The following is a 23,200-nucleotide window of genomic DNA, read 5'->3' as shown; positions in this document are numbered from 1 at the left end:
CGGGATGCAGGCGGCAGGCGGCGGCGGAGGGCCGGGCTGCGGCTGCAAGGGGATCCGCTCCTGCCTGCTCTGCGAGGGGCCCGCGCCGGCCGCTCCGCCCCCGCAGGTACCGGGGAGGGGGCGGGCGGCGGGGCGGGGCGGCGGGAGGAGCCGGGAGGCGGCGGGGGGCGCCGGCCGTGGCCCCTCGGGGCGGGGCGGCTGCGGGACCCCCGTGCCCGGAGCGGGGCCGGGGCCCCGGGGGCCGCAGGGCTACACGACGGGGGCAAGGCAGAGCCCCTCCCCGGCGGTGAACAATTGTGAATTCTTCACCTCGGTAACGCTCGGAAGCCGAGTCGGAGCTCACCTGGAGCCTCACGTGTTACATTCACATTCATTTGTTACAGCTTAGCCTTGTGGCCTGCGAGATTTTTATCAACTTTCCTTATTCAACGTTTATTGCTATGACAAACCATATCTCTGCAGCAATACCCACCATTATTCTCCTTATACCTGTGGCGCTGAGGATCATCGGTTCTTGCCTGCCTCTCCAGGATAAAGACATCACTAGGAAAGAAAAGTGGCTTCAAGCAAGCAGCACAGTGATGCTGCAGCTGTAAAAAAAAAAAAAAAAGAGCAGGGAATAGTTGTTCCCCAAAAGCAGCTGCAAAATTTCTCTTGTCTGCAAGAATCCTGTAGAGTTTTCATGCTGCAATACCAAGGTTGCAGGGGTAAATCATGGAAATATCTTATTGCTTTTCTTCTTTTCCGTTGATATTTCCACAGGGAGAAGATAATTTCACTTACTGTCCAGCAACAGGCCTAGCTAAAGGAAATGAGCACTCGGAATTTGCTGGCTGGGCATTTCCCTTTCCAGGGGTGTTCCTGGTGGAGGAGTTCATTAGTGAAGAGGAAGAGTGTGAGATAGTGGAACTGATGGACCGAGATGACTGGAAACCATCACAGTCTGGCCGAAAGAAACAGGTTGGACTTTAGAAGCACATCTGATCTTAGATCCCTCTGGAAAAGGAAAGCTGTTTGCAGCTAAAACCCAAAATATTGAGATGTTTCATTAAGTGTTTTCCTTCAAAAGCTTTCCCTGAAATCAATGGCAAGAATTACCTGCTTTTAAAATCAACTTATTGCAAAAATACATGATAGCTGCAACAAACAGTATCTGATGGTGTGTGTTCAAGCATTAAAGTTCACACAATCTCCAAGGGAAAGAAATGGGTGTTTAGATTTGGTTTTACTTTATAAATCCAGAGAGATTAATGTAGATTCACTGAGTCCTTTTGCAACCTGGCAACCAGGTCACTGGAAGAGATGAGAACAGAACTCTGCAGAAGCAGCCTCTCCAAAAAGACTTGTCCTAGATTTTCCCTTTACACCAATTTTTTCCTCCCTCTTCTTTTCCAACAGGACTATGGACCCAAAGTGAACTTCAAGAAACAAAGGCTGAAAGCTGGCAGCTTTACTGGTTTGCCAGGTTTCAGCAGAAAGATTGTGGCCCAGATGAAGGCCTGTGCTGTGCTCAGTGGTTTCTTACCTGTGGAACAGTGTAACCTGGACTACAGACCGGAGAGAGGCTCTGCCATCGACCCCCACTTTGATGACTGGTGGCTCTGGGGGGAGCGCCTGGTCAGCTTGAACTTGCTGTCAAAAACTGTGCTCTCCATGTCCTGCGATTCAGAGGACACCATCCAATTATTGCCCATTTCCAGTAAAGAGGAATTAAGTCCCCCTGGATCTTCCACGCAGACATCATCGTGCAGAAATTCAGGAGAAGGGGGAACCAAGTGCTTTTTGTCCCCAAGGCTGGTTCCGGCTAAGGAGGTGAGTGTGGCCATCCCCTTGCCCCAGAGGTCGCTGGTGGTGCTGCACGGGGACGCGCGGTACAAGTGGAAACACGGGATCCACCGCAGGCACATCGAGCACCGCCGCGTCTGCGTCACCTTCAGGGAGCTCTCCGTGGAGTTCAGCGCCGGGGGGAGGCACGAGGAACTGGGCAAAGAACTGCTGCAGATTGCTCTTTCCTTTCAAGGGAGACCCGTGTGACCAAGGGGTTGCGTTTTGTTGGGAGATGTGTAAAATGAGGTATAGAATTTGTGTGACTCGGTTTATTTCTGAGGTGGGCGTAAGGAACCAGGTGTGTGCAGAGATAAGCTCAATAAAATGGAAATTTAACAAACAGAAGTAAAAGGGATGGGTTTTGAAGCCTCCTGGGCAATAGGAGCTTTTAGGCCAAAGTCAGAAATGAGAGGTTGAATCCATTAGTTATGTTGTAACAAAAAGCAAACAGCCATTTCCTAAACACTTAAATTAAACCGAGAAAGTTAGAAACATTAAACAGAGTATCAAGCAGCCCTTGACACAGCTCCAGCCCAAGCCCTGCCACAGATTTTAAGCTTTCCAGACCCGTACTTGATTCTGTCAGACTGGTTTGAATGTTGCACCAAGCCCTGGGGGTACAACTATCTCCTCACCCACCTCAGATAGGTCCTTTAGAGACCAGGTCTCAGGGGAGGAAGGTAAGCAAGTATCTCTCCACAGACAGTACAAAACACTGAGAACTAATTAAAGTAATTATCTTTGCTGAAGATTCGTGCTCGAGCAATGAGGATTAATCATAAATTTCATGTGTGACCTGTATCTTCTGGGACCAAAGAGCAGCATTTGCAGAGGGCCAATGCTGACTCTTCAGGCTTGGACAGAGATCAGACCAAAGGCTGCACAGACTGTGTTATTTTCTGATCATTTGTCATCTCTGAACCCTGCTGTCAGCTCTCAGTAGCAAGAGTCTGATTTTGGGAATTAGCTGGGCAACAGACTGCAACCCTGGCAGCTATCATTTATTTTCCTGGCACCTCCAGCAGTCAGGTTTGAATCATGCCTCGTACCTAAGATTCAAGCAGTCATTTGCAGCAGAAGCTGATCTGAGGCCATCTGTCTGCTCTGAACAAACTTCTGTGCTCTTGAAAATGAAGCTGTGCTGTGGAGGAAGCGTGATCCTTTAATAAACACGGCAGTGCCATGAAAGCCCTTCAGCACAGTCACACCTGCAGCAGTAAAACACCACCTTGCCACCACCAGGCAGTGCTGCCTGGCTTTAGCTGGGAAGGAAAGGGGACAGATCTCAGCGTCCCTGCACTGCTGTGCTCTGCCCCAGAAGTACTTCCTTGGCACAGTGCACGGGATTTGCTGCACAGTAAAGCACTCCTGCCACAGGCACTGCCCTCTGCTTTGGGCACTGCCAGGGAGGAAGCTCTTCACCCAGGACAGGGATCAGATGGGTCAAGCAGGATATTTTTTATCAGTTTCTGCCCTTTGTGGGCTGCAATGAGCCAGGTTCAGTTTAGTGCTAATTCCAGCAGAGACCTACTAACAGGGCTCCCATGGGAAGTCCCAGACTCCAAACCTCCATCCAGGTGGGCTGGTGAGTGTCATCAAGGAGCTCCAGCAGCAGTTCCAGCAGTCACAGCACATCCCCTCTGATGGAACCTCTTCACTGCAAACACAGACACACAACAGGCAGGCCACACCTGCTCACAGCGAGCTCTGTCCCAGGAAATTCCTCATAGGCTGCAACTGGAAGAAGGTAGATGCAAATTAGATATTTGGAAGAAAATTCTTCCCTGTGAGGGTGGTGATGCCCTTGCACAGATTGCCCAGAGCAGCTGTGGCTGCCCCATCCCTGGAAGTGTCCAAGGCCAGGTTGGAGCAACCTGGAATAGTGGAAGGTGTCCCTGCCCATGGCAGGGGGTGGAACTGGATGATCATTAAGGTCCCTTCCAACCCAACCCGTTCTGTGATTGTCCAGCCCACTCCCAGAAGCAGGGAGTGCTCTGAGAGCAGCAGTTCCTTACCTTTTTCTGCAGCCTGGTGCCCACAGGGCTCGGCACTGTCAGGATGTCCCCAGGACAGCACCTGGAGCTGCTGTTGGAGCAGAGGGACTTTGTCCAAGCAGGAGGAGGAGGCTGCCAGCCTGGCACAGACACACAGGGAGGAAACCCAGCACAGGCTGTCACAGAGAGAGCAAACACTGCACCTGTATCCTCCTCACCCTTCAGTTCCAAGCCTCTCCACAGGCCTGCTCTCTGCTCACCATACTGCAGCAGTCAAGTATTGCCATTAATGTTTGGCCCGAATTTCCAATGCTCCCTTTTACATTTATATTGTGCTCTCAGGCTGCTAAAACACTTTCTGTGTGTGTCCCTGCTGCTCCATTCTCTCCACAGTGAAAGCAGATGATGGATTCTGATGAATCAGATTGCCACAATAACTTACACAGTGCTAGCTCATTTTGTGCTCTGCATTTGCTGGCTGAATTTTTCTGCCTCGATTGAACTATGCAGGAAGCTGCTGTTCTTGCCAGAAGATTCCAGCTCTTCCTAGCTGATATCTTGAATGTGAAAACAATGCAAATAATCAAATACTGAGCCAAAAAGTGAGGGCTTTTTCTTGGTGTTTTTGAAGTCAAAAACTTATTCTAGTCACTACACAGGCATTGCTGTGCCAGTCTTTTGACATTTTTCACCTGTCAAACAGCCTCTTGGGCATCATCCTCGGATCAAAATGCAATTGCACACCCATCTGTTCAGTATTACTCCTTAAAACTTCATGTACATTCTCTCCTAAAAAGGCCAGAAAAAAGTGCCAGAAGATCCTGTTTTGCAGTGTTACAAACTATTAACAATTTAACTGTCAAGTACCATAGAAGCCTGAGAGAAGTATAAAGATGTTTTAATCTTAATTAATGAGCGCTTAAAAGTAATTTTGTCCACTGAGCTGGTATTATTAACAGAAGACAATCTTTAATTATCTTCCTGTTATAGGAGTTCCGGTCACAGCTGTTTGTGACCTTAACCTCCTTGTAAAACATGTGCCAAAACCCAGACCCTCACTAAAAGGAAGTGCATCTAATTGTTATCTCCTTGTGCATTGCAAAAGGAGAACGATAATATCTGACCAAGCTTTTTTTCTCAAAAAGGCAGAACCAAGTTAACCCATAGAGGATGCTGGAAGACTTGAGCTGCCTTTCAAAAAATCAGTCTGAAATCACCAAGAAGCATAAAACTGAGCAAGTTTATCCAGTTTCTCTCACACAGCTGGACAATAACTGAGATACATTCATTGTTCTACATTAAATATTGTTCATGCAGAGGTAAAACAAGAATAGGCAAAGCTAAAATACAGATTTTTTTTTTCCCCCCTCTTAGCAGTCATGGCTGTCACACCTCTGGGCAGAAAGCAAGCTCCCAGTTGGACACACAAGGATTCAGGGGAATACTTTCCAAATCCAGCCAGTCAATTTTAATTACTGCAACTGCTTTGAGATGGCTGTAGAGGGAAGAGCCTGTGAGTTAATCAGAAAATACCCACCCCGAATTTGAGACTGCAGCTTGAGGGAGTGTTGAGGAAGCTGTCTTAGAAGTTGATGCAATGAGATTTAAAAGATAAGAAATCTACAGCAGCAGGGAAACTCCAAGGCCTTTTGTTTGTTTGTTTGAAGGCAGGAAAAGAGGAAAAAGCACACTGTGAAATCCCCTGGAAAGGCAGGAGGAGCACCTCCACCCCCAAGCCCAGCACAGGTAACCTCGAGGCAAACTGGGATTGCCCATCCCCACATCCCAGAGCCAAGGACTGGAAGGATGTGGAAGGATGTGGAAGGATGTTCTCTCTGCAGCTGCACCCACCCCAGTGCTCTCCATAAACACTTCCAGATATCTGAGCGCTTACAGCAGCCCGCCCTGCACCCGGGGCTCTCGCATGGTATCGCTTTCATCCGTCACATGGCCAAATCCAACATTATGCCATCTCTCACGGTTGTAAAGTCTCCCCGAGAGCCTCCTCTCCACTGAAACAGGGAGCCAGGCCTGCCCCGGGGCGATGTTAAAAATAGGGAGATCACAGAGTGAGAGCTGCCACTAAACACGGCAAAGGGAGAACCCGATCCTGCTCCTCCAGCTCGCAGTCGTGCCCCTTCTTTACTCCTGCTAAGAGGGAAAGGGAGAGAGGCATTGCCCTAAACCAAGGCCCGTGCTCAGGAATGATACAAAGAAGTGTTGTTCCCCTGCCCATGAGCGCTCTTTCCCTCCTTTAGGGGGAGCAGGCAGGGTTCCAGGCATTTTTCTGCTGGGCAAACTGTCCAAAAAAAAAAAAAATCTGAAGGGAAGACTCAGGACTCTGAAGCAAGATCATGGCTGTCCTGCTGCTAAGCTCCAGTGCAAACATTGGAGAAATAGTTCAAACAAGGCAATAACCGGCCCAGAGAGCCACAGCCCAAGAGGGCTGAGAATTAGGGCAGCAGCCACCCCAGACTGCAGCAGCCCAGAGCCCAAAGCTGGCACAGAAAGCCAACACACATCCCCAGCTGAGAATGGAACCCTTGGGAGAAGCATCTCCTTGCAGGCATTGCAGGATTGCAGCCACACAAAACCTGGGACACTCCAAGAATGACAGACAGCCCAGGAACGACAGAGAGGTGACAGCACAGGGCAGACGTGGCCAGGCACGGGCAGACAAACCCAGACGTGACACAGAGAGCTGCTGGGACAGCAGTGACAGCGTGGAAAGGCTGGCTTGACTGATGGGAATCCTGCTGACAGCCACGGGGACAGCAGCAGGAGCAAGGAGGATTTTCTGGTGCTGCAGCACAGAAACACCCAGCCAGACAACTACAACATCCCTACTCCTTCCTTTATGGATGAACTCCCGTGGCTGGTACCACAGGTAACCCTTCTGCACCACAAGTCTGGACCCAACAGTGGTGAAAATGTAAACAAGTTGTATGAAGAGAGGCAGGAGCAAGAAAAGCAAGTGCTGCTGTTGGGAAAGGAGTTACAGCACAAAGGTGATGGGTAACCTCGAGAATCAAAGAGCAAAAATACCCCCCTGGGCTTCTCATGGAAAGGAGAATTCAGTGCCCAGAAGGATACATGAAACAGAGCTGCAAGCAAAGACAGGAAAGCAAGTTATTATTCTGGTTTAAGAGCATTTGCCCTTGGGACACCATCCCAAACTGCACCTCAGACTCCCCCCTGGAGTAAGGTGATCCCACTCCAGTCACAGATGTGCTGCCTAGAGACTGACCTTGAATCCAATCCCACCAGAGCCTCAACGAGTTATGCTACAAAGTCAAAGCACAGCTTCTGCTGCATTTCTCAATTTGCTGAAGTTTATTACATTTACATTTGAAAAAATTAAATGAATGATTTGGCTGTTCCCAAACAAACTGCATTGCTTTTGCAGCACTGTATGCACAGGAGGAAACCTTTAAAGAGATATTGCAAAAACGGTGCAATACTTTCCTCAACAGCCTGCTGAGCCCCTCAGCACACAAAGTCCTACTATTACTGATGTTAAAGGAGAGTGCAAAGTACAGATGAGAGATTCAGCCCATCTGCTCTGGCTCTGGCCTCACAACAGAAATTCTGTTGGTGGAGGAGCCGACACGTGTAGCACTTGGCAGAAAACTCAACTCTGATTCTGTTGTATAAACCTTTTAATTTTTATTATGGTAAAAAGAGGAGGGAGAGAGGGCAGAGTCCTGGGGAGTTCGTATGAATTTCACGACCACCCCGCTTCCTGGAGGACACTCCTTGTTTTTTGCATATGCACATGAGTACAGATTAGTCATTTAGCACACAAAGACTATTTTCTTTGCTGCACATCAGCCAATATGGTACATGCCAACTGCAGCAAGAACAACAGATGAAAGCCACAGACACAGTGCTAAGCAACTTGTTCAGCAACGTTCGCATTCGCATGTAAACAAGAGAGATGAGAGTTGGTTTCCCAAGGCCCTCGCCAGAGAGGAATATTGGGACAGTCTCACCCTGCTGCCCTGGGGTTTGCATGTGCTCTCCCTTCTGGGAAGCTGACATGTAATACACTGCCATTAGAGTCCTCAAATCCCAGTGGAATAAGAGACCAGGGTTAAATAGAACATTATAAACATCCTTAATGATTTCAGAAACCTATAAGGCCTCAGAGACTCTGAAACTGCAGTTCTGGAGTGCAGAGGAGGAAACCAGCACAGGATCAGGGCCAAGAAAATGTGCTTATGCTTCTTGCAGCCCTGTGTGGCAGAAAGCCTGACTTTCCCTTAAAAGAGCTGATGATTGCAAAACACTCTTTTCTCTCCACAAAATTACCAAAAATCATAAAATTGGGTTTTTTTTACAGAAGTTTTCACCCACAAGGATGCTATGGAATTTACAAGCTTCCCTTGCTAAGCAACACAGACATGCAAGTGTCATTGTCTCAGCTGCTGAAAAAAGAAATGAGCTCAAAGGAAAGGGATAGCTCTTTAATGGCACACAGCATTCCTGCCAGATCCAGCTCCATCAGGCTCGCCAGGACAGCTCCAGGTTCCACCAGAGGAGTTGTCTGCTTTGGTGGAGGGAGAAGGAAGCATTCATTTCTGACAGAAAAATGCTACAGCCAATTAAAAGAAGAAAAGAAAACCAAACCCCAAATGATGAAATAACACAGGACTGGGCTTGTTGTCTCCAGCAAACCAGGCAAAAGGCATTGCAGCAATGCACAAATGAAGAAGACACGGTGGCAGATTTCTACAATACTTGCTGTCACTCCTTTACCTCCTTGAAACTTGCTTTGTTAGTCCTTCAGAGTTTTGTCTCATTAAACTCCCTGTCACTGTTCTGTTTTAAGAATGTCCTTGTTAAAACTAAAACACCTGTAAGCCTTCCCTGGGCACTCTTGCCTCTTATTGGGAAAAAGCACATGATCTTGGCACTTACTCAATCTAAAGTGACAGATGCTGCTGAACAAAGTACGAGAGAACTTCCCAGCCTCCTGCAATTCAAAATTCTACTTCCCAAGCTGTAAAAATATAGTAAAGAATAGCAAGAAAAGAACATAAAAGCTAAGGCTGTTTTCTTTCTGGTTATGTATTTATGGAATACTTGCTTTGGAACAACGGTGATCAACATTCTCAGTTTCTGTTGTGCTTTCCTGGATGTCCTTGAGTCAGCTGCAGGTACCCACATTAACCAGCTCTGCTCTAGGAATGAGCTGCCAGTTAATTGTGGCTGCACTGACAGCCAGGGAGTTCTGACATGTAAGACAGGTCCTACACACACACGCAGACACACAGTGGCTTTTGGGACACCCAATGCAGTTTCACTTTTGGCAACAGAATATTGCATTTGTAAAAGATACAGATTTTTGGCTACCAATGTTAAGGTAGATAAAGTTTTGACCTTGAACACCACGGCAGTGTCAACTTAAGTACCAAGTGTGTGGGACCAGAATCAGGGCAGAGCCCCCAGCATGTGGAACAGCACAAGAACCCACAGCTAGAAATGGCAGGCAAGTAGCATTTACAGATTTAAGCCTCAAGACAATCCCTCCCTGGTGTGTCTCACCAAGCAGCAGACCAGGTATTTTGCTCTCAGCCGTGGCTGAGCTGCGTGCAGACTTTGTCACACCACCTGCATGCCTCTGTCATGCCCATCTAGCTGCACTTTCAGTTTGTGGAGCTCCTCGATCTCCCGGTTGTGCCGCTCCGTTTTGTGCCGCACCAAGGAGCGGTAGAAGTGAATGGTGAAGACGACAAAAATCAGACCCACGGGGACCATGATGATGGTGGACACCAGTGCTGACTGCCACCCTGCGTGGCTGCTGGGCTTCTCCACGTTGGTGGTCTCGTTTTTCAGGATGGAGCCTACTGGCAGGAATTTTATCCAGCACAGGAGCACGACCTCCGCAAGGAAAAGGAGGATTCCCAGGACGGTGGAGAAGCCCCAGGCCAGCTCGATGTAGGGGTGCATGCGCTCATGCGGGGACTCGCTGATGGAGTTCAGGTTGTGGATGTTGCTCACAGCCTCCACGTTGGGCAGGATGCAGGTGCTGATGAGGAGGGCGAAGAGGTGAACAGCCACGAGCACCGTCGTGCAGGCGCTGAAGGCGATCAGCAGCATCTGGGGGTACTTGTACTGCACCTCCAGCTGCACCTCCACCATGGCGACCTGGGGAAGGAACAAAGAGCTTGTCAACACCTGCTGGCTTTCCTCTTTTCAAGGCTTTCAGCCAGGAAAGCATCTTGATTCAGGAAGAACACCTAAGGTCAAGTACACACTCCAGAGCTTTCTGGAATGGCAGCCCAGATGGATCACTGCTGTCACCCACGAGGATGCCTGCGCCGCCTGCCTGCGCTGTGGCCCTTCTGAGGCTGTGGTTTTCTCAAAGAACACCTTGCCACCATGAGCCACAGGACTGCCCCAAACCCAGCACACAACAGAAGGAGCTCATTAGATGCCAGGTAGGGCTGGGAGGCAGCTGACAGCCTGCTATAACCCACCATCACACCCTCTCCTGCCACTCCTTCCTTGCGGCTGCAGCGCAGGAAGTTTCAACTTCAGGCGTGTAAAGAAAAGCAAAACCAAGCAGCTCCTCTGGCCAGTGGCCAGCCAGGTTTCACTACCCAGCATGGGAAACACACAAGCTACTTTACAACTTAAGTTAGCCCATAGTTAAAATAACTGCCTTCTATTCTCAGAACAGTTTACGTTTGCTTTCATTACAAATATGCCCAGATAAATAACTTTTAAGTTATTTATATCCTCAAATTTCTCCCTTGAGAGGTAATAACTTAGTGATACACTCAGCAGAAGTTGACTGCTACCAACTTATGAGTGTGCTCAGCAACTCAGGAGGCTGCTTCCCCAAAGAAGAGAGGTCTCTCTACAGCAGGTCTCTTAAGCTTTTTTTACTTTTATCAAATAAAGCTTGAGAAGCAGAGTATGTGCAAGAGAGCAGGAGGCTCTTTTGAGATCAGAACTGGAGTCCCTTTAACTGGTTTAGCACAAGAATTTGTACGATTACTTAAGCTACCTGTGAAGCAAACCAGTACTTCTGTGTGGTGGCATCCCTGAAAGGACTGCACAAACCTTCTGCTAAGAGAAGCTACAAAAGCAGTGGACAAGACTATCAAACATTCCTCTCTAGCAGCTGGCTTGGATCTGCAGCTACATTTCATGATTTGCAGAAAAGTTAACTCTCTTGGCAGCAAGGAAAAGCTCTGGTGATCCCAGCTGACCTGCTGCTCCAGCCCAGCACAGCTTGCTGGAAAGAAGCCCCTCTCAAGAACATCATGAGAAGGCAAAGTTTCAATTCTGCACTCGATTCTGGGACACAGAAGGATTTGCAGAACTGACTCACGATTACATTATCCAGACTTCACATGAGACTCCCCTGAGCAGCCATTTCAGGCTCTGCACCACTTGCTCTGGCATTACTTATAATTATATTATTTAGGCACTGGAAGATTAGGGGTATGCTCATGTAGTCCCTGTTGGAAGCCCTGAAAAGGATTAAAGAGAATGGAAACCAGTTGGCATGACTGCTGCCTTACCTGCATTTGCTCTGAAGCCCATCAGATCACAGTCAAGTCTGAACACATTTACCAGCAAACAAGATACAACACGTGTGGAAAATGGTCAATCTCTGCAAGTCTGGATTTTACAGCTACATCAGCTATTTAAGATATTAGAGACACGAAAAATACTGTGACAGTTCTTGGGCATTCCCAGCCCAGATCATGAACATGTTGGGGTTTTACCTTTGTTTGTTTGTTTTTATAGGCTCCTGGTTGCAGTTTACAGTAGTTCTTGTTGTATATCAGAGAAAATCCTAACACAGGATTGGCTTCACTATCAATTGCAAGGTCAATTAATTAGAACACATTTCATGTTGCCTTGTGTATGCTCCCTTTGCAGTTCCCCCTATATTGATTTGAGAGGGAGGAGATCAGACTTATTCTCTGCTTCACTGTACAATGAATTTGTACAGCACTGTGGTTGCCAGTCACGCCCCATCAGCCAGGAAAACCTGCAGGTACATTGTTCATTATGGGGTGCTGTAATAGCCAGAGACACAGCTGAATGGGAATTGTACCTGCATGTCCAATTTATAGCTTTATATTAAAGCTGAAAGCCTGGCTGATGTCAACATATCAATTTCTGCTTGTTATCCTTCACATGAGCAGCACTTCTCAGCTAATTGGATGTTTCCTCCCAGACTAACCTATTCCCCAGGGCAAGCTTCAGCTGTGCAATGTGATGAATTTTTAACACTGACTGATGGCTCAGTAAGAGGTATTTCAGGGAAAAACATCAACAATCCAGATAGGGCAGCAAGGCAGAAAAACAGTTCATTTAACTCACTCAAGTACTGAAAAGGTGAGTGAACTCTTATTGCTCTACCCAGCACAGGCTGTCATGTCATTCCCTGACCGGGATAAGAGAAAGAGGACAAGCTGACATAACCCATTTAAAAATCATTAAATATGCTGCCTAGCCTGTAAAACTATTAATATGTCATGTTTGATACAATTATACCCTTCCATATAATAGCCCCCTTTATTTTAACCTCTTCCCAGAAGGAACTTTGCAAGGCTGAGCTCTCTGACAAGCCATGGAATATTTCAGCACAGGCTTAATTTTAAGCTTGAGAATCACCCAGCTGAACTCCAGAATTACAGGATCAAGTGCTCACATTTTAGAATTAAACTGCAATTAAATACATGCAGTAATGGTGGGTTTTAGACCAGTATAACTCAGACTGTCCACAACAAAGATGTAATTAATCTTGAGAAATTTAGACCAGGACAGATAATATCAGGCAAAAGGGTGACAAATGGCTTAACATAAACCATGACACATTCACACAGATGGTTTGGCAGACTGTAAAAACAATCACTCCAGTAGATCTGTCGGGGTTTTTGTTTTGGTTTGGTTTTTTTAATCAAATACATATCCTGTAGCAATTGGACAAGTATCGAGAAGATGGATTAGCAGTAATAGCTCTTATTTCCATCAGGAAAATTATTAAGGATGTTTCCTAAGCTCCCTCTAAACTTCCTTTATTTGTAGCCTCCTTGAGGCAGATACAGCTTCCCTACAACCCACCTCCAAGCAAACCTGGCATTGGAATGACCCACATCCTCCTGACCTGCCCAGTGCTCTGCCAGAAATACCAGAGATGGTAATGAGGAAGGTCTGCATCATTCTGCAGCCTGTCCAGAAGGAGCTGGATCAGAGCCACCGCCTGTTGATTGAATATCCACCAGCTCGCAATAATTTCAGCCAATACAGAACAAGCTTGCATCAAACACACTGACAGGGAATTTAAGAAAGCAATAGCCAAGCCCTGCATGACATTTGTTTACGTAGTTAAATGCACTCGAGGCTTTGAGGAAACTATTTAATAGAATCACTGAATGGTTCAGACTGGAAAACACCTTCAAGATCACAGAATCCAACCACTACACCAGCACTGCCAAATCCACCACTAAACCGTGTCCCTAAGTGCCACGTCTACACATACTTATCTCTAAATAACTTCTCTTCTTTCATCGATAGCCAAAGAGGTGCTCTTATTAGAGAGCAAACATCCGTACACTAAATACCTGCATGCCAAACTACCAGTGGAGAAACGAGCCACTAGGAACAAACACCTCAGGCTTTCCAATCAGCTGGGGAAAAAGCTTGCTGATAAAGAGAATTCCTTATTGCAAGAGATTTTTTTTCTTAGTTACTGATTTCAGGTCTATTTCTTGTGTTAGGCCAGGGAGCATAATTAACGTCACTTACACCTGTGTATATTCAACTGCACTTTAAACAGTTCAAAGAGAATGTAAAACCAATGGTTAATTTTGTGGGTTTGCCAAAGACTTTCAGCAACTTTCTGCTGTGAGAGTTGAGAAAGCGTGCTTTGTTCTCAGAGATGTGGTTCAGCCCTGCAGTGTGGGTGGGCTGCAAGCCCCCGAGTCCCAGTAGTGCCAGTGATGCCAGTGACAGCACACCCCAGCACGGACACCTTGTGTGACCACGCTGGTAGGTCAGTCCCCAGCAATACAAAATGTTAATTTAATAATCATGTTAAAGACAACAGTCACAACAGGACTCCAGCAATCAGAGGCACACAGGGCATGAACATAAGAGGATTTTTAGAGTAAGTAAACTCCTGAGTGAGAGAAGTCTACAGGAGAGCACCCAGCTTTCTCAAAAAGAGGAAGGAGGGACCTTCTGCCCCTGCAGCACACAAGTTTGGTTACAAACCAACACAAACTTTGTGAAAAGCTTTTAAGAGCATCTTTTGCACACAGCCAGTGAGTGGAGAGCAATGACAAAGCAACTGAGTACCCTGTCCCCACTCCAGCCTGCTCCCACTGAAACCCCCACCCGCAGCTTTCCAGCTTCACTTTGGGTGACCAACTTCATCATCCCAGACTGTCGTAATGTTACGGATGATTCATGATCTGGGGGGTTGGGGGAAGAAAAAGCAGTGGAAGAAGCTAAAATAAAGCAAGAAAGGCTATCTGGAAAGTTCCTGAGATCTGTGTTTCCCTCCCAGCTTCTGAGCTGCAGGATGAAACATCTTCACATCATGTCCCATGCCACCCAGGCATTGCCCTCTGCCCCTCTGCTGACAAACCTCGGGAACAACCAGACCTGCCCATTTCCTGAACAGGAAACCTCCCCCAAACTGGTTTCAATTCTCACTCCCAGTAAGCAAAAGCAGAGAGGAGATGAAGGGGCTCACACTGACACAGCATGGTGGTGTTTTAACACACAGCTCAGACAGGCCTGAGCACTGGACCACTGACTGTGTCAGTCTTGTTTATTTGCTCACTCCTGACATGGTTCTGACCTATGCAAATTGCTTCCAAATAGCACCCAAGTGCTGCACAGTGGAAAGCAAGCACCAGGGACCACTGCCAATAGGCAGCACTGACAAAAATATACCAGGTTTGGCTCCCTGCAGGCTGCAGAGCCCTCTGACACCAGGTCTGAGGGTCAGGGCCTCTTCTCAAACCTCAGTGGTACAACACGATCTCTCTGATCACGCTATGCAAACTTCACTTTGGCAGACTGTGACCCAACCTCCACTTTATTTTAGACACTGTGACCTGAGAAAACACACAGAGAAATTAAAATAACGTTCAGGACCACAGCAACCACAGGGGCCTGAAAGTGCTCCACACCCAAGAGCAGCCTCGCATGAAGGCAGCCAGCACCGGACAGCCTCGGGGCCAAAGGAGGTCCTGGATTGATTAGCAATGCTGTTGGAGCAGTTAGGATCAGTTGCAGGTAGGGGATTAGTATTTTTAAAGGGCTGACTTGGGAGTGTGTGGGTTGGAGCTGTTAGACAGCTCATGTATCCCTGCTGCAGTGAGCCAGCCAGCCAGCCTCAAACTTTGCAGCAGCAGCCAAACAGAAGCCCCCAGGCGGATGCATCTTGTCTCTTCAGGAAACAACTGCCTGCTTCTTCCCAGGAGGAAAACACTGATTAATAGTTGATTTTAGGGAACCCAAAAACCTTCACAGTTCAAAAATCTATAAAACACACATACCATTGCAAATCCAGAGAGCAGAGCAGAGGTTCTGCTGGAGGCTTTCAGCTTGGCTCGGCTCAGGTAGAGTTTTCTCCAGGAAAGAGCTTGAACAGAGTGGTGGTTGGATGTGACCAATTCCAGGTAGCTGCGCCGGACCCAGTCCCGATAATCCATGCCCTTTGTGCCAGGCTCAGAGCAGCAGGCAGGAGTGGACGGATCCACCGGAACGTTTAATTCAGAACTCATGATGAGAGAAATGCTGAGGGAACAAAACAATCATGTTCAAGAGGGGGTGGTGGACAAGATGAGCATCAACTAGTGGAAAAGCTACAGCTGAACAAAGTTGCCCTTGGTCAGTGAAAAATGATGGACCAAATAACAAAGACAGAACTGAGAAAGGACCATCCATAATGGCCAAAAATGACCACGAGAACTAGGAAAGATAACAAAGGTACACCCGGGAACTCCTGCAGCAGGAATTAAGGAAGGCTGCATAGCATCTGGATTTTCATTTCTCAGAAGGCACCTCAACTTTGCCCTTCAATTCCTTCTCGCTAATAAAAAATTGTTTTACATAAATACACTTAGCCCCCATCTTATCTTTGCTCTGAGCTGACAGTTCATTTCCCAGAGCATCATGGGCTGGCTCCAAATGCATGTCCTTAGAGTACCAAAGTAACACCAGCTCAGGGAGTCACTTTTTGCTCCTTTGGAAACCATTCCAAAGTGTGGTGTGGCATAATCAAGCCGTGCATTCTACTCCCATCTACATTATTCCTGATGAACAGTTAATGGTCGTTTGCAGGAGCTGCACAGTGCACCACCGACCCCCCAGGCTGCAAGCTGGGTGTTAGATAAGGGAAGGAGGCAAACGCTGCATGGCAGGGTGGTGTTTCTTTGTCTTCACAATTTGATTAACTCAGCCATGATAACCACACCCAGCCCAAGGGGGTCATCCCCTGCCAATGGGCCATAATGGCTCAACGGCACCAATCAGCAGCTGTAACGATCTAGGCCATAAAGGACTCCCCAAAATATCCCGTGACTCATAGGATCACATCATTCCATTGTGAAATTCCCCGCCCTGGGGGAGGTACTGAACCTTCCTCTCTGAATCTGACTGTATGTATGTATGTAGGGACTTGAACACAACCACCACTGGGCATCCAGAGGAGGACCCGAACTTCCACAGGAGGGCCAGACCATCCACAGGACCACTGCTCTCGACAAGACTGCAACCATCACTTCAACAGCACTGCAACCACCACCCTGACCAACAGGGGCCACGTTGTATTCTGACTTTGTGGGTTTAAGTCCGTTTTTCTGTATCATTGCAACTATTGTAATCTTCCTATTAAATTGTAACTCTGACCTGAAGTCTCTCTCAAGGTATTTGTGTGGGGGTTAATTTCTCCCACTGGTTTACTTTCAAACCAACACACCAGGTTTTTTTTTCAGTTAAAGCATTGCTCATCACAGCTCAGTTTAGATGGGCACGGTTCTCACCCAAACTCCCACAATAAGAACAGAGCTGAATGCTGTGTAGGGTTAACAAATGAACTTCTCAAGCTTTTGCAGTGGGAAGTTAAATTTCCTGAGCTGCTCACACTCCGTTTATCAGCCACATCTGACCAAGAATCCTGTTCCCTTACTTCCACCAGCGGCTCTGAGCAGAGGGAAAGGAAAAGGCAATTCCAAGGGGAAAAGCGAGCTGCTTCCAGGAAATTCCATAATGTTTGAATTCAAAGGATTACACTGAGAGATGCATGAAAGCAGCAAGAATATTCCAGGTGGTGGATGCCTTACACCACCATGTCCCCAGGCTGCTGCCAAATGGCTGTGGTGATGCCCAGACACAGAACAACATCCATGGAACGTTTTGTGCAAAAATTTCCCACTCTGACAGACATCTGAAACTAACTCAGCCTTCCAAAGAATGGAAACCACGATTCTTTGTTTAATCCCCTCACTCACAACTCCGCCACTGAGCACTGTGGTGGTGGCAGACAGAGACACCAGAGCAGCACCTTCTGGCTATAGAACACTCACCAGCTCCCAGGAGGAGATGCTGCCCAGAATCACACCTGGTGTGTGGCACTAATTAGTCCCAGCACCATCTCTCAAGGTCACAGGCACCTTTCAGCCCTGCCTGCATCCCCCCAGCTCCCCATGTACAGGGGCCACGTGGGGACAGCTAATAAAGCCATGACTGCTGGGAGACTTGGAGAAGTGGCAAAGATCAAAAGGACATACACGGCCCACAACTCTGAATGCTGTTACTAAAAGGGAAGGAAGCTGTTTCAGGCATAATAACAAAGATTAGCAAATAAAGCACTGCAGGTCCAAGATTGTCCCTCCTGAACACGGGGGGCTTTCAGGTTCCAGCTCCCTCAGACATAACAAGGACGGCAGCACAAGATGATTCCTGAGCAGGTTTTGACAAGGCCATTATTACAGCCCCTGGAACACTCCAGGGAGGTTCCTGACCTGCTCAAGAGTTTTCAAAATATTTAAAAGTAACAAAAAGCCCCCCCAAATCAAACAAACAAACAGAAAGGCAATAATAGAACATTCACGCCATAATAAAAACAAGAAGAGAATGAATAACAGGGACAAACCTTCCTGCTTGATCTGTGTTTCCAGAAAAGACAAGAATCACCTATTTTACAGAATAAAAAAGCCTCCTGGGAGGACTGGAGGAAGACACAGTCTGTGAACAGCAAAATTATGATGCTGTTTCCTGTGACAACATCCTGTGTGGATCCTGCAATGTATAGCGTGGAGTGAATTCAGTCACTCTGTCCCCAGCTGGGACAGTGATGGCCTCTACTCTGCCATTTATTTTCACAAAATACTTAGGAAGTTTCTATGTAGGAAACTTTGACCCCTGGGACAAATTCCATTAAAAAGACAAATGAATTCAGAGGTTACAGAGAGAGGGCAAGAGAACCCAATCACATCTGCTTCTTTCCTTAAAAAAATAAGCTAAAAATACCACAAGGCTGAATTTTCACTCTGCAGCAGCTCAAGAGATGTTCTCAAATAAGTAAACAGCTTCAGAATAAAATCCATAAACACAAATGTAACCCAAACAAGCAGTGCCAGGAAGTCAAACTCACCTTGCTGGCTATGGACATGGAGGGACTGGGTGGAGGGCTCCAAGGGCTGAAACACAAGACCAAAGAAGCATTTTACATGTGCTGTAGCTGGAGCAGTTTTACTCTGGAAATACTTTTCAGCAAGTCATCTGCATCAGGGAAGGCTTATTCTGGAGATTTCACCTTTCTGCCTTGCAAAGTTAAAGGTTTAGGATACTTGTTCTTACAGAAATAACTATCCTACAGGGTTTGACTGTACAGGGCTGCTGAGTTCTGGATGAGGAATGAGGAATTCTCCAGACCTTTTCCTCAGGCAGCCCTGGCAGAGTCCATCCCAGCTGTGTCTTCACTCACTTCCACTGCACCACCAACGCATCTGACCCCACTTCATCTCGCACTGGTAGGACAGAAAGCTCTGTGATTGCTCCCTTATGTTGATTTTCCTAACCTGCCAAGTGCTGTCCTTTGGAAAAGGGAAAGCTATTACCTCCTCACATCTCAGTGCATGTGTGGGGATTTCTCCACAGCTGGGAATGAAGCCGACACCACCAGGGCCGAGCTGTGCGGATCCCCCTCCCACCACTGCTGTGCTCAGTCGCCCACAGAGCACTGTCTGCAGCACTGGCAGCTCCTCTGCCTGGTTTTGGGATGCCAGCCCCCTTCCCAGTCCCAGGTTTCTGCCCCACACCCCCAAACTGTGCGTTTGTCCCAGTCCCTTCCTTCCCTGTCTAACATTGTTCAAGCCCCTGCAGACCACGGCTAAACCAAATCCCAAGCCCTACTACTCCACCTCCATGAGCTCAAGCCCTCTTCGCCGTGGGAAACCCCTTGCTATGTTCTCTTCTGGCTTGGGACTCCCCCAAGCAGCACCCCTAGGGTGTCAAGAGTACCCAGGCAGGGTGTGAACACCCCATAGCTGTGACCACCCTTGTGGGAGCAGGGGATCACCTCTCAGGCAGGATGTGATGCCCCGGTCCCACCACCACAGCCGGGATCGTCCTCACGGGGCACTGCCTGAGCAGGGGATTTCTCCTCCTCCTCCTCCTCCCCAGCCACCCTCAGCACACCCTGGGCAGGAGGTGATCCCATACAGCGAGGATCTCCCCTCCAACAGCAGCCTTAAACAGGGGATCCCTCAAGCCAGGATGAGACCCCCTCCCAGCTAGGACCTTTCCCTCCATAGGCAACCTGGACAGAGGATCTTTCCTAGGCAGGATGCAACCTCCTACCATTGCATCCCGATCCAGCGTCCCAAGAATCCTCCACAACTCCTCAGGCAGGATGGCACCCAATCCCTCGATTCCCTCTTCCAAAAGCACCCTGGGGCAGGGGCTTCCCCGCACGGAATGATGGAGGTGTCTCCCCCACAGCACTCCAGCGAGAGGATCCCTGTCCGGATATATCCCACGGCAGCTGGCCTGCCTTCTGCCTCCCATGGCACTTCCAAAGCGCTGCCGGCTAGGACGGGACCCCCTTCTCTGCGCACAGCGGACCCTTCCCATTCACCCTGTCCAGGTGCAGCGGAGCGCTCCCAGCTAGGCAGGATGAGGCGCGAACCCCACCACCACCATCCCGGCACGGGATCCCCCTGGCCGGGCAGGACGAGGCGCGTCTCCCCCACACCGCCCCGGGCAAGGGAATCCTTGTTCAGGCAGGATGAATCCAACTCCCCCCACAGCACCCCGGGCAGGACGAGACCCCCTCCTCCCGCAGCCCCGCGGGCAGAAGATGCTCCCACCTCTGCAGGACGAGCGTCCCGCACCCCAAACACGCCTGAGGGGACGCCGCCCGCTGCCCCAGAGCGCGGGCCCCGCTGGGGATGAGCCCTCCGCGGACGGGATGCAGCCACAGGGGCGGGCCGTGTCTCACCGCGCTGCCGTCCGGGGGCCGTGCCAGTAGCCCCAGGAGAGGGACCGGGAGCGGGAGCAGGAGCGGGATCGGGAGCAGGAGCCGGAGCCGCCTCCGCCGCTGCCACGGCAACGCCGGGCACCGGCCACGTGACCCGCAGGAAACGGGGGGGCAGCGCCGCCCCGCCCCCGCACGTGACCGCCCGCTCATTGGCCCGCGGCCGGGATGGCCACGCCCCCTCGGCGGCGGGGGCGGGGCCTGCGGACACGACCCCCGCCCGCCCCCGACCCGCAAGAGCCGGCGCCCCCCGCCCCGCCCGGGGAGCCGGGGCCACGCTCGCCCCCTGCGCCCCCGGGGGAGCCGCTCGGGGGGCCTGGGGTCTCACGAAACGGGGGATGGACTCAGCAGTTATAGAGAAAGGGCATCCCCCCGGCACGGAGCCGTTCCCGCAGCGCTCGGGAGTCCCGCTGGGAGCATGCATCTGTGGGGGGGGGGGGGGGGGGGGGGAAATAAATCAGGTCTGCGGATCCCTAAAGTCGCGGTCGGGCTGAAACCCACCACCCACTGGGTAAAGATGTTAGTGGGTCTGGAGCTTGCGTTATCTCTAAATCTCGCCACAGAGAAGGTATTGGTGCAATGGGATGCAAATGTGCTTTTATTACAATTATTAATTATACAGCAAAAAGTCGCCACTTACATAAGTCAAAAGGCAGCGCTGCTCTGCCTCCGCCGGGCTGAACCTCCTCCGGCTGAGCACAGGCTCCCTGCGAATCCCGACTGCTATCTCCCTGCACTCCTCCGCTATTGACTCAGCAGGAAATCCTGTATAAACCCATCAAAAGGATAGGGACAGCCTTATGGGAAAGAGAGGGAGTTCCTTCCCTGGAAATGAGATAAAGAAAATGCTGAAAGGCAGCACAATGGGTCAGCTTGATCACAGGGTAATCCCATCTTCCTGAATTCCATTCTGCCTGGGGGAGGGAACAAAGGAAAACAACTCTTAAAAGGCTAATAAAGAGACAGATACGTGTTATCCTGAGTGTGCTTTTCACCTCTGAGAGCAGGAATACCCCTGCTCGGTTTCAGCACTAACACAGCTGTCTCTCCGGGTCCCACATACACACACACACACACACGAGTAGAAATGGAACAGAGCAAACTTTAGCCCTTGAGGGTTAATCTCCATCAGAGAAAGGAGAAGGACTCCTCTAGAAAACAACCCAGAGCACGAATTTAGTGTAAGCAGGTCAAACTCCTTGGCAGTTTCAAGCCTGTAAGTTATTACCGCTTTGTTGGTGCCCTATTTGGAATAGAAAGCAGTTGTAGAGTTGTTCCTGATTTTACTATGCACAGGAGCACTTCCCCTTTTCTACTCCATGGATGACGTTTTCCCCGTTTTGAGGTCACATCGCATTTGCATTTTATTCTAAACGAAGAAACATCCCTCGAAACCTCCCTTTGAAGTGCTTTGTATTCTCAACGAGCTCGTACTGCCACGAACAACCACAACGCGGCAGAGTGTTTATGGGAATTCACAGCTACACCTACCAAATACAGCTCCTACTGCTACACTCAGCCACCCCGGCGAGACAGAGCGTGAGGCAGATCCCACCTTCACCAACATGCTCTCTGCTGTTTACAGATTTCACCTACAAACTCGGCATTCCCAGAAAACAGAGCATGAATAATTCAGCGCGGGTAACGGTGGCGTCTAAGGGAGGCAGGATGAGGCCACACAACCTGAATTTGTTCAATCACCAGGACAAACTCGAGTTCACCTTCCTCATGGCTGAGGGAAGCGTGTCTTCACTCAGCAGCATCTGCTCTGCTTAATGCAGAACAGCACTTACTCAGCTCAAAGACCTGACAAGCTCAGAGGCAGAACATCTTTATTTGTGAGACTCTCGGTTCCTCTCTGCCCATAAAAAAAACCCTCACATTTTTATGGCTCATCCTACAACACAGTATCCATAGGGTTTGCCTGCCCTAAGGGGGGGATGCACGTGAAGCAATGCTCGTAACTAATCTCTCCACAGGGAAAATGCCAGCTGCAGAACATCCATCCTGTATCTGAATGAAACACTGCCACAACTTGCAGCACCTGCCCCTGTGGAGATTGAGCAGAAAACAGTTCCATGCAGATCTCTAACCTGGGGGGCAGAGGGGATATGGACCTTGCAGGTCAGAAGTTACCCACCTCTGAAGCCCTTGGGTATGTACAGGGGAACTAAACACAAACATCACTTGCAATTGGTCACATCTGCTTCCCAGCCACCACGGTAACACCACTGAGAAGCCATTACATAAAGCCAGCTCAGACAAAATGCAGGATTTCTGGCAGCACTATTCAACAAAGGCGAAATCTAAAAAGAGATTCTCTCTTTTTACTGTTTTTGCTTAAAATAATTTGGCGTTAACCAAGGCTTGAGAAGAAGTAGCACCGCATTCTGGATGCAAGGCTCTGGGATGAGCATGTCTGAAAGCCAGCAGGCACTTCTAATTAAAGATACACTGAAGAGACAAAAACCAGAGTTACAAGTAAAACCACCACTGCATATGCTTTTCATTGAAGCACCAATAAGTAAATATATAGAGAGATGTTATGATTCCTACCAGGGAATCCAAAGTGCAAAGCAGAGAGCTCAAGCAGAGAGAAAGGCAGGTGTCATTACAGGAAGCTGAGCACAAGCAAAATGATTCCATTCCAAGCCTTTCTGCCACAGGATTCAGAGGCTTTACACACAATCTTTGGGAAAAGGTATTGTTCCAATTCAAAAGCAAAAAGTAAGTGACATGCAGCTAACACCTTTTCCATATTTTCATGTGTGCCACATTACTTGATCTCTTTGTCCCTTCCTGCAGCACTGCAGCATCTCTTTATTTTACTGAAATCCTCTTCCAAAAATAAAAAATA

The 23,200-nt window shown here is 48.8% G+C and overlaps 2 protein-coding genes across 4 annotated transcripts; one reads left to right on the top strand and one right to left on the bottom strand.

Moving 5' to 3' along the window:
- The first annotated feature begins 4 nt into the window (after positions 1-4).
- Positions 5-3,261, top strand: ALKBH4 (alkB homolog 4, lysine demethylase). The gene is made up of 3 exons (XM_069033187.1): positions 5-106; positions 763-960; positions 1,399-3,261. The coding sequence occupies exons 1-3, from the start codon at positions 5-7 to the stop codon at positions 2,032-2,034; spliced, it is 936 nt and encodes a 311-aa protein (XP_068889288.1). The 3' UTR covers positions 2,035-3,261.
- A 4,201-nt stretch (positions 3,262-7,462) lies between these two features.
- ORAI2 (ORAI calcium release-activated calcium modulator 2) lies at positions 7,463-23,135 on the bottom strand. Of its 3 annotated transcripts, none has more exons than XM_069033238.1 (4): positions 20,984-23,135; positions 18,460-18,505; positions 15,359-15,599; positions 7,463-9,971 (listed from the first exon to the last, which is right to left on the bottom strand). In XM_069033238.1, exons 3-4 carry the CDS (start codon positions 15,584-15,586, stop codon positions 9,426-9,428), a joined length of 774 nt encoding a protein of 257 aa, XP_068889339.1. In that variant the 5' UTR covers positions 15,587-15,599; positions 18,460-18,505; positions 20,984-23,135; the 3' UTR covers positions 7,463-9,425. The 3 variants fall into 3 exon arrangements, with proteins under 3 accessions (XP_068889339.1, XP_068889338.1, XP_068889340.1); XM_069033237.1 differs by lacking the exon at positions 20,984-23,135 and adding an exon at positions 20,177-20,421; XM_069033239.1 differs by lacking the exon at positions 20,984-23,135 and adding an exon at positions 20,308-20,421.
- Positions 23,136-23,200: the final 65 nt, after the last annotated feature.

This window comes from Aphelocoma coerulescens, chromosome 19 (genome assembly GCF_041296385.1).
Source record: "Aphelocoma coerulescens isolate FSJ_1873_10779 chromosome 19, UR_Acoe_1.0, whole genome shotgun sequence".
In the NCBI taxonomy this organism is placed as follows: domain Eukaryota; kingdom Metazoa; phylum Chordata; class Aves; order Passeriformes; family Corvidae; genus Aphelocoma; species Aphelocoma coerulescens.
The sequence above is the reverse complement of the archived record's forward strand: the minus strand, read 5'-3'. Positions and strand labels throughout refer to the sequence as shown.

Excerpts from the sequence above, each read along its gene's own strand:
- ALKBH4 (XM_069033187.1), top strand. The coding sequence starts at position 5 with ATGCAGGCGGCAGGCGGCGGCGGAGGGCCGGGCTGCGGCTGCAAGGGG. Across the intron at positions 107-762 it reads CGGCCGCTCCGCCCCCGCAG|GGAGAAGATAATTTCACTTA; the intron begins GTACCGGGGAGG and ends ATATTTCCACAG. Across the intron at positions 961-1,398 it reads AGTCTGGCCGAAAGAAACAG|GACTATGGACCCAAAGTGAA; the intron begins GTTGGACTTTAG and ends CTTTTCCAACAG.
- ORAI2 (XM_069033238.1), bottom strand. The coding sequence starts at position 15,586 with ATGAGTTCTGAATTAAACGTTCCGGTGGATCCGTCCACTCCTGCCTGC. Across the intron at positions 9,972-15,358 it reads TGCTCTCTGGATTTGCAATG|GTCGCCATGGTGGAGGTGCA; the intron begins GTATGTGTGTTT and ends TTCCTTCCCCAG.